Consider the following 14,686-nt stretch of genomic DNA (forward strand, 5'->3'; position numbering starts at 1 on the left):
AGTGTATAAGTGAATAACACATTCTGGAAAACAACTTCAATAGACATGCCATAGATTAACACCTGCGCAGCAGTTCATGTAAACCAAACCAAGGGCCAGTCAAAACAAACCAGCAATAACTCCTGAAGAGTGAAAAGCTGTTTGTCCACACAGCTTCTCTGTTCTCCATACCCTACTCTCCTGTGTGTGGAGCTTTAGTTGCAGTAATTTGCTTATTAAGATTGACCAAATAATATTTTTAAATAACACTTCCTGACGGTTTAGTGTGGATATTGTACCAGATTGATGGAGGGAGGGTCATTGACTAGAAACATTTAATTTAAATTCTTTTGAGGAACAAATAACTCAAACCTCTCGTGTTATATAAATAAATACATACAAAATGCAGGAAATTCTTTGCTGAATAAAATATTCAAACCTGTGTGTAAATGTATGCACAAATACCAATTTCTCCATGTGAAACATCACACATCACAAACAACTCCATGGACATTGACTGTTGCAACAACACTGAGTACTGGACATGTGATTGCTGGTGTTGCTGCTGTGTCCACATGTGTTTGCCAATAACTCTGCAGAAGACGGACGAAGTGCATTTGATGCAACAAACACATCGCCTATCCTCCTGTCTAATGATTATTATTAATGGGATACACAGGCAAAGAGGTCACATTCTTGCAATTTCCGAAACGGTCCGCTTCATGCACTTGTAACCCCCATGGCTCCCTCATCTAAACACGCATCCCTAGAAGCCTCCAGTAAAATACCAGTGATATGTGAAGCTTCTTAAAATTGTGCAATGGTGAGAATATAATGCTGCTAGAGACTGGACACAGCCCTCAGGGGTCTACTGCAGAATGAAAGGTATTTCATTATCTTAGTAAACTAATTTCAATAATGTAAGCAACTCTGGATCTTCATAAGGCCCACAGATACACACTGTGTGGTGCTCGTTTGCAATTAACCCCCCGCACACCTTGAGATATACAGGAATATGCTGAACAAAGAAGCTGGGGAATATATTAAATACAAAAATACTAAAGTGCATTAATTATGTTTTCTTAGGTTGTGTTCATTTACACAAAACTCTCTGCATGTTGGAAACATCATTATGGTGCAGTTGTCTAATTCAGTGGCAGTGCAGTAATGGCCCTGGTTACATCTGTCCAGATGGATTAGCTGAAGAGGAGCCTGGGAGTTGGTGATGTTCTCTACTTGAAATAACGAAGCAGTGATACAGTGTGAATCACAGCAGAACGGTAACAGAAAACTCCACTGAGACACTATTCGCTCCTCGCCGGAGCTCCAAAGCCAAAGCTGCATTTCCCAGTTCCCAACGAAACTCCCACCACCACCCAACTCCCCTCACAACCCCAACACAAATCGGTGCTGAGCCAGGTCCTCGGCTGCAGCCAGGATACAATTACACACTATTACATATTTTATTAAAGGGTGTGTGCTGTGGGATCTAAGAGGTATTAACACAAAACAAACAATAATAACTGCCTCGTTAATGATTTACGAGGAAAGGTCGAGCCAATTGACCCCAAACATGCAGCCATCTCATCTCAAAGAAGAGGCTTGTTTTTCCTTACACATCAGGGGGTTTGATTCCAATAAAGGAACCAAGTAAGATAAAAACAACAAAAAACAGAGCTCGAGAGACACACAAACAGACCGGTAGAGGCAGCAGCGAGCAAGAAATGCAGGCGTTAAGGACCGGACAAGAGTAAAACGGATCGCTGACACTGAGCGAGGACTTACCACATGATACAAGTGGTTAAACATAAATCCTTCATCAGCACTGCGGCGGGCACGGTCGCATGATTTTTTTTAAATCTTAAAAGCTGAATAGGCAGGCTATACATAAAACCAAGTTTAAACGTCATTCTATTCATCCCTTCCTGAGATGTAGCACCAGCTCCGAGATGTTTTGCTGTCGCACATCATAAAACGTAGGAGATTTAAAACGGCTGATGCTTCTGTGTCATTTACAGATACAATTGTTTACCAGGCAGAGGACGGCAACAAGCTCAGGTAGTTGAATATTTTCAGTCTCTTTCCACCTTAAATTCAGCCATGCCACAGGATCCAATTTAAGATCGCCATGATAGGACCAACCAGAAGAAGGGTAACAACCTTTAGCAATTCGGAAAACCCGCAGTCTAAGAAATGCCGGTCTCAGGTGTTTGAAGTGCTCAGAGTGAATTTGAGAAATCTTCAACATGACTGCAATGTCATGGCTTGTCTGCCTCACAGTCCACTCTTCCAGCCATTCTGTAATTTAGAATAACAGACTCAAGATCCGGGGCCTACAGACACTCTTTTCTTCGATAATCTCCCCGGGTAATGTTCCAAAACCAATGTGTTTTCAAGTCGAATACAAATATTTAAATAGCCCTTTCCATACATAACTCCACTGTCAATTCCTAGGCTAAAACATCCACCACATGCTTTGGAAGGGTGGGGGAAGAAGAAGAAAAAAACGCGGTTTGGAAAATGAGCCTGCTAATGTGTGCGTGTTGGCGACTGCGACATAGTGGAGATCAATCAAACGCTCTGGTCACCGGCTAAAGAACAGAGTGTGTGATTTACACTCTCGACGAGTTGCCATGGCATCGTCGAGCGCTACTGGCCTCTCTGACCAACAACCTGGTCCAAGAGAGCAGAGCCAAGGGAAAACGGCCATGAGAGGGAGAGCGGTGCCAACATAAGCCTCGATTTCTTACACGTCTTGTCAGTCTCTGGACTATTACGGGATTCCACTGACGAACACCAATCCAAGTTTAAAAAAAACTAAAAGACTGAGCTGACCACTGAGTCTAAATGGCAGCTTGGGGAATGCATCAATCAAAAGAATATGTCCTTGCCTACAGCACTAACCCCATATAACAAATTGATACGAGACTTGGACAATATTTCAAAAGGTGAACACGTGATTTAAAAGAGTCTCACCTAAAAGAGGATCGTACTGTAAGACAGATATACTGGCATATGAGTCTTGGCATCTCTAGGAAATTACAGTGTGTAATTTAATTTCAAGCCCAGTCATGCGCTGCACAGTTATGATCGGTATTTCTAAAAAATACCCCAACAATTCACCCCCCAACCACAACTTTTTATTGCTGCCCCAGCATACAGTTTCAGCACGAACGCATTGTCTATCCATTTCTTAAGAATATTCTCTTTACCACGTTGACAGCCCCTATCCTCCCCCCCCCCCCCCCTCCATCATCGACAACTTCTCCCCACATCACACTTGCACCTTAATGTTTACATATTGACACTTGCGCCTCATTTTATTGTTTATACTTACTATTCATATATATATATATATATATATTTCTACATGTCCACTGCAGATTATATGTCCACTGCATTGTACTTTTTGTTGTATACATACTGCTCTCTTTGCACTGCTCTGGTCAGATGCTAACCGACATTTCGTTGCCTCAGTACCGGACAATAAAGTTGAAGTTGAATCTGAATCTGATAACATAAGGTATATGGCCAGACCAACACCAAGGGCAAGGTTTGTTCTTGATGTACTCCAGAGCTCTGCCCTGTGCCACCTCAATATGCAATCCCTAAACATGCGCACACATTCTTACTTCCCCAAAGATGGGAAATGTAATCTCAAGATGTGTTTGTGTGTGTCTGTCCTCTACGAGCCGGGCCACCTGAGTGCCTCTAGTTTCAATTCCCTGGCCTTTAATGGATTGTGCAGCACCTTTCAGCTAAATCACTGACCTGCGTCCTTTAGACTACAAGAGTACAACAGGGACTCTGGTGGGGAGTGACGCCTCTGGACATGCTGTTTAACCAGGGCTGAAATGAGTGGGTGAACGGGCCTGGTGGTGGGGGATTTTTTGCTATGTGCGTCATTTATAAGGTGTGTGTAGGCGAGTGACAGAGATCAGGGAACTATTTCCTGTGTGTGTGTGTGTTTTCCTGTCAGCTGTTTAACATTATTGTTATTACTAGTGCGTCTCTTTTTGTGTGGACAGTGCTAACCTGTGATCCCCGGGAGCCTCTCTTGTGGTCCCAATCCGAACGGGGGAGCATCTGTGGGAAAAGAGGGAAATGTTCAAACCGCAGTCATGAACATCCTGTTCCTGTTAGCGTCCTACAACAGAACTTGTGCACAAAGGCAACACCACAGTCGAGATATACTGTGCCGTAGCGATGAAGAGGAGGAGCAGGAATGATGATGCAAAGAGGGCAGGGTGGGGTGGGGGCGGGGGGGATGGAAACGCTCATAAATGCAAAAATGGGTTTTGTCTATTTTTTTCACTTTCCATTAGGCGCAGACGTCTAATGCAATTTCACAGTCAGGTTTGGTTTACTTTAGCTCCAATTCACTGCCCAAGGGCCTGGTGGAGGCTGAACATTTTTACGCTGTCTAATTACGAGCCACTGTGTCCTCCCACAGGCCTTGTAAACCAGTTTTCCACTTTCTTGGGAGTCACCGAATGCATCAGTGCAGCTCTGTCACTGATTTTTGGTGAACACGTTGCAGGAGAGCAAAGTCAACATTAAACCTCCCCCTCCCCCTCCCCTACCTCTGTTCGGGCTTTCTGCCCCAGAACTGAAAAGCCCAGAGAAACCCAGCATGTCACTGTGACAAATTGCTGCTGCACACTCGGCAAGGGGCTCAGCATAAGAGCCAAATTGATAATTCAGGTGTAATTTACTGTGTCAGAGGAGGTCATTGAGTTGTGTCGTGCTGTGAGAGAAACGTTCAGAAAACAGTGGGTTTCGGGCGCCTGTGCTACTGGTCCGTCTGGAAAGAGTGCTTTGTGGCAGCCCAGTGCGAAACGCATAGTATCTGTTGCCTTATTATCATCTCTGCCAGGAGACAATGAGATCGGGTTGTGTTTGTGTGAATGAGTGCGTGTTTTTGTGCGCGCGTGCGTGTGTGTGTGTGTGTGCATCTTGCACCAAACAGCTAAATGTGGCAAAAAGGAACCTGAGCAGGTGAGGTGAGACACAGTGAGAAAAGCACTTGGCACCTCTTTTATTGTTGTAGACGGAGGATTTGGCTATCAGCGAACAGCTAACACAACTGCACCGCCGCCACTCAGCCAACAATAATAGACTTGAAGCCTCAATAAATGCTTCACGCTTGTGAGACGGAGCTGAGACGAGCACCTGCACAGTGCAGACATCGGCAGAGACTAAGAGGGGGGCTGGGGGTGGGAGGCAATTGTGGGTTGTCTTCATTTAGTTAAACATTACAGCATTGGCCGCTTCAGACACACCTGGTGAAGTCTGTCCTCCACTGAGTGCACCTTTCTAGTTATAAGATAGTTGTGTTTGTAATAATAACACAACATATATATATTTGAATGTAGATTGATTGGTCGCAGTAATAAGTTGATTGAAACACATGCACTATATATCAAATTAGGAGTTTACATCCTGTGTTTTGAATGTTGGTCATGCTCCACAGAACAGTGGTTACCCTGACAGTAGGAAAACGAGGGCAGCATCATTATATAAGGCCCGGTTTTACCACCATTTGACATCGAGGATTTTTTTATGTATTAAATGCAATATGAGGGATTTGCCCTTTCTGAATAAACATTTTCTTCACTCATGCTCCATTTTCTAGCCCAAGGACTTCTGATATGAAGAGCCTGGATACTTCATAAGCATGATAATATATGTGAGTCACCTTAATGCTCCGTCAAGCGTGTGTGTACCTTCTCATGCATTAAAATAACCATACTTGATGAAAAGGGAAGTCAAACAGGCAACCATGTATGAGATGCAAATTACTGTAAATGATAATATTAGCCAGCCAGTTAGCTGTTTGTCTTATTGTACTGCTCTGACGGCAGGGTTTTTGCATTTAAAGTATAGGAGTTGGCAGCAGCTCCTTCATGGTCACGGCTGAGTCCTGCTCCATTAGAAGGACTTAGTATCAGTGAGGCTCTCCAGGCTCACACACATAAACAGCCTATTCGGTCTTACAGTCTTATGTAACCCAACCTTTCATCTCCATGCTCTGAGAGACAGACCCAGACTACACAGAAGTCTACATGCAGCCTTTGATGTGCCAAAACAAAAAAACACACACACAAATTCAAAGCTGAGCATAAAATTTGAGCGCTGCAGATAGCCTCTAGCACACAGAGTGACTTTACAGGCCACAGTGGAGTTAATTTCCTCTCAGCCTGGCTCAAAACATTTCATCAACAAATACGTGTGGATGGTGTGCCACTCACTTACTAAACCAAACAGTGGATGCAGTCTTGTGCCACTGTGTGTTAATGTTCTTAACCAGTGCTGGAAAGTCCGTAAACAAAATGTTTGGTGTTAGTACTTCCAGCCTTCAAATCACCAGCGTAATAACAAACAAGAAATTACTGGAGAACAAAAAGCAGAAATTAAGCGAGCAGAACTGGACAATAACCTCACAGGGGCTCAAATATATACTGCCAATAAAAAAGCTAATAGAAATATGGCGATACAAAGAGGTCATCTTCTCAAGCCATCTAATCCTTTACAAACAAGAATAAAGACCATCATCTGGCGCCCTTGTTGCCACACCCAACTTCCTGACTGCATCTTGCACTTGTGACACGTTGATAATAATCTGTCCACAGACGGAGAGACATAAACATAAACACCTGGTAAAGTACTGAAACCCGCCTCTGGGGACGTTGCTGCTGCAGAAGGTGTCTCCATGACCATACTTTGCCATGATGACACACACAAACTCAGACGCACAAGAAGAAAACAATACCAGCCACATGCTGGTAACAAAGAGTCTTGTTCAAACTTTATTACTTTGTTGTGCTTCAGGAGGACAGAGATTATACTTAAAACATATGACAGCTCACTGCCAATATATAAAGAGGTAAAACCACATATGAATGATTTCTTAGATATCTCCTGGTTTTTCATGGCAGAACAACACAGCCGGAGCAGTAACTTTTCCAAATGGATTTGTTTTTTGTCCTAAAGCTCTCGTGCACATACTGGGGAAAAATAACAACAGTGTAAAAGTTATGCCCTTTGTTTCACCCTCTGCTAGATTCATTACCGCCCCATAACTCAGGTCGAGCGGTGGCTTCCACTTATAGCAATGGTGGAGATTTATAAGAGACTGAAACCCGTCTTCAGGAGAAGAGATGCTTTGTGTCTGTGAAAGTGGAAGTACGTCTTTCTATCTCCGCACAATAGCTACCAGAGTAACACGACACACTCAATAAGGTCTCGGGTGGTTTTATGGGACTCTGGCTCCATTGTGAACGCTTGCTGGAGATTTTCTGTAATTTCATGATCCAGAGTGATACTCTGAAGAAGGAAACCAGCAAGAGAAAGTCATTATAATGGTGTAGTTCAGCTTCATGAAGGTGCAGCCATGTAACGGATCGTTCAATAAACCAAACTGATATTGATCAAATCATACTGAGCTCATGTGAGCCCTCGTCTGCCTCACTGGTCATGGTTTAAATGTGTCGATTTAAATTCATGTCAAACTAATTCAGACTGGATGTTATTTAACACAGATTGAAAGGCAGAAGGAGTTTAACATCGTCAGCATTGAGGTTCGATCCCTTTACTCCTTTTTTTCCCCAGTAGGTATGGCCAAGTATATATTCTCTTGGAGTATCAGAGACTGGACGTTTGAACCTTTTTTCAATTGCTTTTTCTAATTGTTAACTAGTTTTAACACACTTGTATTCTCTCAAAAAATACAACTGCAGAGGAACCCTCAAGGGTTTACACTTCAACAGCAGCGTGTCTTTCCAGGAACAATGTCCCGTTTACTGTGGGGAGCCCAAAGACCTCGCTGTCAACAGCTTTTTTTTGAACACTTTTCGGCTTCTTCACACACAGAGTTACCGAGACCTTGTTCCTTGAGAGAGATGTTGCTGTTGAACTTTTCAAAGTGATGGGGTCAGGTTAAAATGTAAGAGATGTGTATCTTTAATTGAAAATGTAATGAGTATATTCTGCATGGCTGCATACCACTAAAATAATGTTTCAGTCTTTTTAGTGCAAAATTCCCTCATTATTTGAACTCTTTTTAAATATTAACTGTTTCATAGCTAAGCAGAAGGACACTTTCTGTCGTTACAGAAACAAAACAATGACATACAACCTTGACAAGACTACCAGGACAAAGTTACAGACTGAATTCAGGTACATCCAATTGAAACCTCCGATAAATATCTACAGTATAACATGTTTGCCTTTTTCACCCTTGTCCCAAATGTCTTCCAGTGTTTTCATTCTATGAGGAAATCGCTTCAGGAAAAAAGAGATGTTTACAGATTCAGATCATAACCTGTGTCAAGACCATAAGACTTTAACTGTCCAGCTTCATGACAGTTTGTTTAGATTGATAGGCGCAATGGTAAATAACGAAAGTACACTAGATGACATCAAACTGTCAGACATACAAAGAAAGCAGCCAGACAAAATACGCCCGCTTCCCTCTGTGAATGAGCTGCACTCTCATGACTCAAAAAGAAATAGTGCCAGCCGAGTAAACTCCCAGCCTTCCTCTCACCCAGCGTGTTAAGAGGGCAGCAGCGTGGATGCCAGTATGCAGCCGTGCCCTGTCCACCACCATGGCTCCGAGCCACGGCCCGCAGCTCGCTGCCGTGCCTCTGAGGTGCTGAGTAAACACCACAGTGTCAAAGCACAAACAAACTACTGGAATATGCTTGTTGTTTGACTTGCTCCCACCAGAGAACCACTTCCCTAAAAAGTGCGAAGTGGCGGACAGCAACCCATAGCGAAGCTCCACTTTCCCACCAATACGTCTGAAGCCACCGTCATCGACTTACTACCGAGTACTGTTCTAAATGTGTCTGGAAAGGGAACCGGAAAGTGCCTGGTCCTAATATAGCTCCAGATAACTGCTCGCAGTGTTTCCTAATCATTCATTCATGATCAGGCCTTCATTCTGCCTCCCGCTTTCTTTCTCCGAGTGTTGACCTTTCAGTATGCGTGGGTTAATTAAGGGCCAGCAGGTCAGTCTGCAGGATTTCCAATCAGATAGACCTAAGGGGTTTAATGCACCCCCTTTCTGTCCAATGAAACCCACTGTGCCCTAACTTACAATCAGGTCAAAAAGTCATCAATTCACACATATGCCTACTTACATAATTGCACACACACTCTGACTCACGTTTGCTGCCTCAAGGTCTTCTATTCTTACTTATTTCTCCTTTGTTGTCTTCTGACTGCTCTCTGTCTAAAATATTCTGACATCTGCATTGCTTGACGTCCCCGCACTCACTTTTATTTCATTCGACAAAAAGAAACTAGGTCAGACTTAGGATAGGAAGGCTTCAGAAATGACAGCGGCTTAGCTGTAACGACACCATCAAAGCAACAATCAAAGATCCTTGTACTCACTTTCATGGTTGTTAGAGCCACAGTAAACTTGATCTTGCTCATCACAGCTCAGAAAGTGAGGTGTAATCTTCTTTTGCACCCACAGGTGGAGGTATTCTCAAGATGAGTGTCATATAGCAGTGATCACCAACCACCAAGCAGTGGACCGGTACTGGTCTGTGGGTCTTTTCGTACCGGACCGCAGAAAATAAAAATAAATGAAAGAATATTTGATTGAATATCAAGGTCTCAAAGATGTTTTATTTTGAAAAGTAACCGGATACATTTGTCTGTGCGTCTGTGCCTTTAGAGAGCTTCTGTGGAAAGGGGAAAAGGCCCAATGAAGAGACAGAAGAAGAAGAGCCGACAACATCCAATAAAAAGAAAGCTGCATTTAAAAGACAATAACAGGACTCTTACATAAAATACATGTTTATTTCTGGGATACTAACACACCCGCTCCCCATAATATGTGGCGATAATTCAGCATAATGGTGAGGTGTATTTTTTATGTATTTAATAATTGTTTTTATGTACTTAATTGTTTTTATGCCGGTCGTATCATTATATTTTGTTATATTAATCCCCAACACAAAACCGGTCCATGGTACAAAAACATTTGGGAACCCTTTTTGTTTTAATGCATTTTTTTCTTTTTTTTACAGAAGCATGACAATGTATTATTACAGGATATCACTTCTAATGAAAGTACCAGCTGGAGAAACGTATGTAGTATAATAATGTACGTTAATCTTTAACATCTTCATTAATTGCTACCTCAGTTGGTCTATCAAGGTGTTCTTCATACATTTCTTTCTCTGAGGTGTAGACAGATACATATTTTCTTAATAACTGTCAGCCCTTTAGATATCTGAAAGTAGCATTTGGATTCCAGAAACATCTCATGCCAGCGACATAAACTTCACTGACATCACAACAAGCTAAAAAATAATTATTGAAAGTTACATTTCCATACGATTAACAGACAATTAAAATGAGAACTGTAAACATGTGAGTCTTCATCTTCTTTCTATCCATAATGTGGTTACTTTCTCACTCAATAAACAATAATAAAAAAACTCTCTCCATAAGATACTATAAATGTAATTGGACACAAGGCAATAGCAACACTATAAGGCAAAGGAAAAGAAGACATTAAGTGCTATGAATTAATAGGGTATTTTCACAGTACACTATACACTGCAGGAAAACAGTGTGGAAAGTCTCTGGGACACACTTGTGACAAACGGCCTGGCTCCTTGTCCAGGTGACTCCTTCTCCTTTGCCACATCCTCCCCGAGCACGGCAGCTGTCCGCTGGGGAGGACTCTTGAATAAATAAATAAATAATTTAATAAATCCTTCCCTGCCTGCATGCTAAGTGTAGAGTACGGAGAGTCATTCCTATTCACGCCGGCTAATGTTTTACAGGTTTTACCATGAGGTTAAGTCATCGTGGGTCATTTGCGTCATCGCCGGAGGGAAGGGACCTATTGAGGGGGGCTGCCAAAGCGGAGGGGGCCATGTGCAGGGAATGAGGAACACACTTGTGTGAATTCAAAGCTTAGCATACACTCGCGCCTAAAAGCTGTTTGGCATCTGCGCACTCTCACATTCTCTGTCTCCTGCACTGGCCTGCAAAGCAAACGTGCACGCTGCAAAACCACAATTGCATGTGCATTAACAATGCTCACTTATGATCCCATGGTATAGTTCACACACCACAACCGCATGTGCACTCTGTTTAGCCCTCCCATACTCTTCACACTTTCTTACTCCGCTAATTTCGAAAGTGGGACGGAACGGGATTTATCGTCACGTTTCCTGGGAGAGACTTAGCCTGATCCTCGAAGAAACCCAGTGTTACCAGAGATAGATGTCAGTCTCCAAGGGGGAACGCACAGCCACAAGCATGCCGTGGCCTAGAGAAAATCTCTACGGGAGTACCCCATATTCTGACCTTGAAAATCAACACGACAGCCTGAAATGTATCAATGACAAAGCGCAAATTAGTTTGAAAGCATGAAGAGATCGTAGAAACATATGTTTTATATCCTCATCCATTTGCTTTCATGATTAAAAAGCATCATCTTTTATTATTTTGTAATATTATTGGTGTACAGGCTGCTTTCCTTTGCTTATGAGCTCTAGACAACTCAAGCAAGGTTCCCAGCTTCGCACATTCAGCTTGGTTAGAAAGGGGGGATCTGGCTGGGTAGACCTGGCAGCCCACCTCTAAACAGCATGCCAATGCCATTAGTATATAATAGTCCAGTCAGGATTACTGCCGGAGCCTGGAAAGCTGAGAAGGGAACAGAGAACTCACTAGTTTGTTTGTTTTACAAGCCTCTGCTCTGTTCAGTCTGCAAGGTGCCAGTGGGCTTTGTGTGGTTTAATCCACAGTCGCTTCAAACTGTGACAACACCCGTGGCTGCTCTGTGACAGCACTTGTTTCAAAGAGCAGTGTCACAATAAAGAGTTTTGTGACGCTGCAATTCAATTACTAAATATAAGCTAACTTATCTTCTTCCGGAATATATCAAGGCTGCCCTGTCACTCATTCTATGGTCGACACATCTCCCCAAAGGTGACTGCACCTGCTTGTTGATTGGCTAATTACATACCCATCAAGGGGACAACACATTCTCTCTAATGGGTGTGCCATTGGCCCAGCTCCATATTCATCACAAAAGATGGACAGCATTGAGATAAAAAGTGCATTTCCCCATCATCCATCAACTCAATGATTCAGCCCAACAGCCACTTGGGTGTTTTCCAGCTGAGCTTTCATTACAAAATGGAAATGATAATATTGATTTATGTGTCTTCTTAAAGACTTTATATCACATTTATGAATTATATTATGACAGGCCATGAAAAGGAGCAAAGGCTGAGAAAAAGAGTGAAGTCACCTTTTGCTATGTGTTGCTGCTCTTGGTTTTATTTTAGCAATGCGATGCTGGTTGAGTGCACAGCGCAGGTCTCAGACAACAGGACTGGGTGTTAGTTACACTGTAAAATGTTTTTTATGAAGCCATAAGTCTGACTGGGACATATTTCTTCTGGAGGAGGCGACTTACGTCAAGAGGGGATTTCAAAGTTAATGAACAGTTGAATAACAAAACAATTTGGACCTGACCTTGACATGAGAAGTGAAGCAAATACTCTGGACTTCTGAATTGAGTTAGTTGTGGCGCAATAGTGACATGTGAAATATCGTGAAACCATTCTGGCTTCAGCATCTAACTCAATCTTTTGCGATAAGAGAATTTAGTGAATATGGGATGATACTGAGAACACAGAGTTCAGTCAACTGCAACATTATGAAAGCAGCATGGAAATGTGTGCATGCATGCTGCCTCCAGTGCATATACTATTTCATCTTTTATTCACAGGCCTGACTCAGCTAGGTCTGTGTTCTGTTTTTTGTCTCATCTCATCAGAGAGAGGACCACACAAACACACGTGCACACACACACACACACACACACACACACATCTCCCCACTATTGCAGCTGCACATAGAGCATTTACAATCCCATCAGGATTCCCACAGGACTCCAGTAAACAAACAGACAGTGATTGCCCGCTCAAGCATATGCCTTTAAATCACATCCCTACATCCTTTATAAATCACTGATGTAGAAATATAAATGTACAATCAACACAGCACCTATGTACTGACTGATGTACTCAAAGTGTGTGTGTGTGCATGCATGAAAGTGTGTGAATGCCAGCCGCTAATAAAGAGCATGTGTACCTGTGTGCGAGCATAAATCTCTGCTTCCTCTTTTTGCAGGTGGATGGATTGGCACGACAGAGCCCGTTCCCCTAGAAGAGGCTCCGGTCAGCCTCACGAGCAGGTTTTCCACCATTAGCTTGTAAAACTCTTGCTTTGTCAGTGAAAATCCCAGAGGGGTCTAGTTCCCCGTGTAGAAGGAATGCAGGGGTCTGCAGGGACCACGAAGGGAACCGGAGGTGGCCTTCTCTGACACACTGTTGGGCTTCTCTCAATCATGGATCATCATAATAGCCATCATAATATCCCTCCTGATAGCCATCCTAGAAACCTTGCTTGGAGCAACGCGTACAGGGGGATAATATATAGTTGTCCTCTGGGTAAATTGGCTGCTGGCTTCACAAGTGAAAGGAAAGCCATCTTCTTTGATCACACCCTCGCAGGGGCTCACAGAGTCTTAGCAAGCGCCACAATACATAAAGCTCTCTGTCCCCTTTCACCTAAGTGGTGTATGATGTGATAAAGACCAAAGATACAGTCGTAATAATATGTTGTCTCTGGGCCTCTGAGCGCTGTGAAGGCACAAATATTTTAAACTGCGAATTTGTGAGCGGACACATACTTTATATGTGTGTAAGCCAGTGATGTGGTTTTTTTCCGCCACTTGGGGGAAGCACAAAAGGCGTATAAGACATAACTGACATTAACATCTCATGAAGCTGTTATGGTGAACGTGTGAGCAAAGTTTTCAAATGTTTTTTGCCACTACATGAATGTGAGTCCAATATTGACTCTTCTTGTTGCTCCATTTTGGTCTTCGCCGACTTTTGTTCTAAAATGTATGCTTCACTACGTCAACCAGCTTGTCACTAACTTTGCCTGTCTGCCACTCTGGTGCTACAACTACAGCAGATGAACTGCAGAGTCCACAACTCTATGTGGGTTCATTGTCACAACAAGATACACCTTTTATATTAATTTGTAATTTGAAACAATGTTAATATAAACATCTGAACTAGTGCAGCTTTAAGTACAAGGCTGTAAGTACAATGCACCACGTTTAATAGTAATAGTAATAGTGTCCATGAATGCGTGTGCTCAGGATCTGGAACAGCATTAAGGACAAACACAAGCTAGAAAAACATTGTTAAAAAAATGTGTTGGGCTGCTGTTCAAACATAGAATGAATCCTAGTAGAAATAAACAAAGCATTTGTTTGGTTTTTTTTTTAAACGGAGAAAAAACTCTCTTGTAGGAACACTTTACTCCTGGATCTTCTTGATCAGAGCCAATGGTGCCACCCACACACACACACACACACACACACACACACACACACAAACAGGCCAAACAGCTACTTGTGTTTACGTAGCCATGTGACTGCAGCTACGGTGCTTGCAATGACGTCAGCTTACATTCCTCACATTCATCGTCTCAGTTCTCACTGATACTGACTCATGCTGCAGAACAGAGGAAGCAGAGATCATATATTATAAAAGCAGCAATCATTCACCGGGCCTGTGTTTGCTATATTTATCCTTCCTGATAAAATAAATAAGCCCTGCGTTGTGTTTGTCATCTGTTTTCA

At 42.7% G+C, this 14,686-nt stretch overlaps 1 protein-coding gene across 1 annotated transcript in view; it reads right to left on the reverse strand.

Annotated features, from left to right (window-relative positions):
- LOC130195477 (cGMP-inhibited 3',5'-cyclic phosphodiesterase 3A-like) overlaps positions 1–14,686 on the reverse strand; it is a 72,417-nt gene that overhangs the window by 33,157 nt on the left and 24,574 nt on the right. Inside the window, exon 2 of the mRNA XM_056417019.1 lies at positions 4,015–4,065. Within this exon, the coding sequence (XP_056272994.1) occupies positions 4,015–4,065 (51 nt within the window). The remainder of the gene's footprint in view (positions 1–4,014; positions 4,066–14,686) is intronic.

Source organism: Pseudoliparis swirei, chromosome 6 (genome assembly GCF_029220125.1).
Source record: "Pseudoliparis swirei isolate HS2019 ecotype Mariana Trench chromosome 6, NWPU_hadal_v1, whole genome shotgun sequence".
Lineage (NCBI taxonomy): Eukaryota > Metazoa > Chordata > Actinopteri > Perciformes > Liparidae > Pseudoliparis > Pseudoliparis swirei.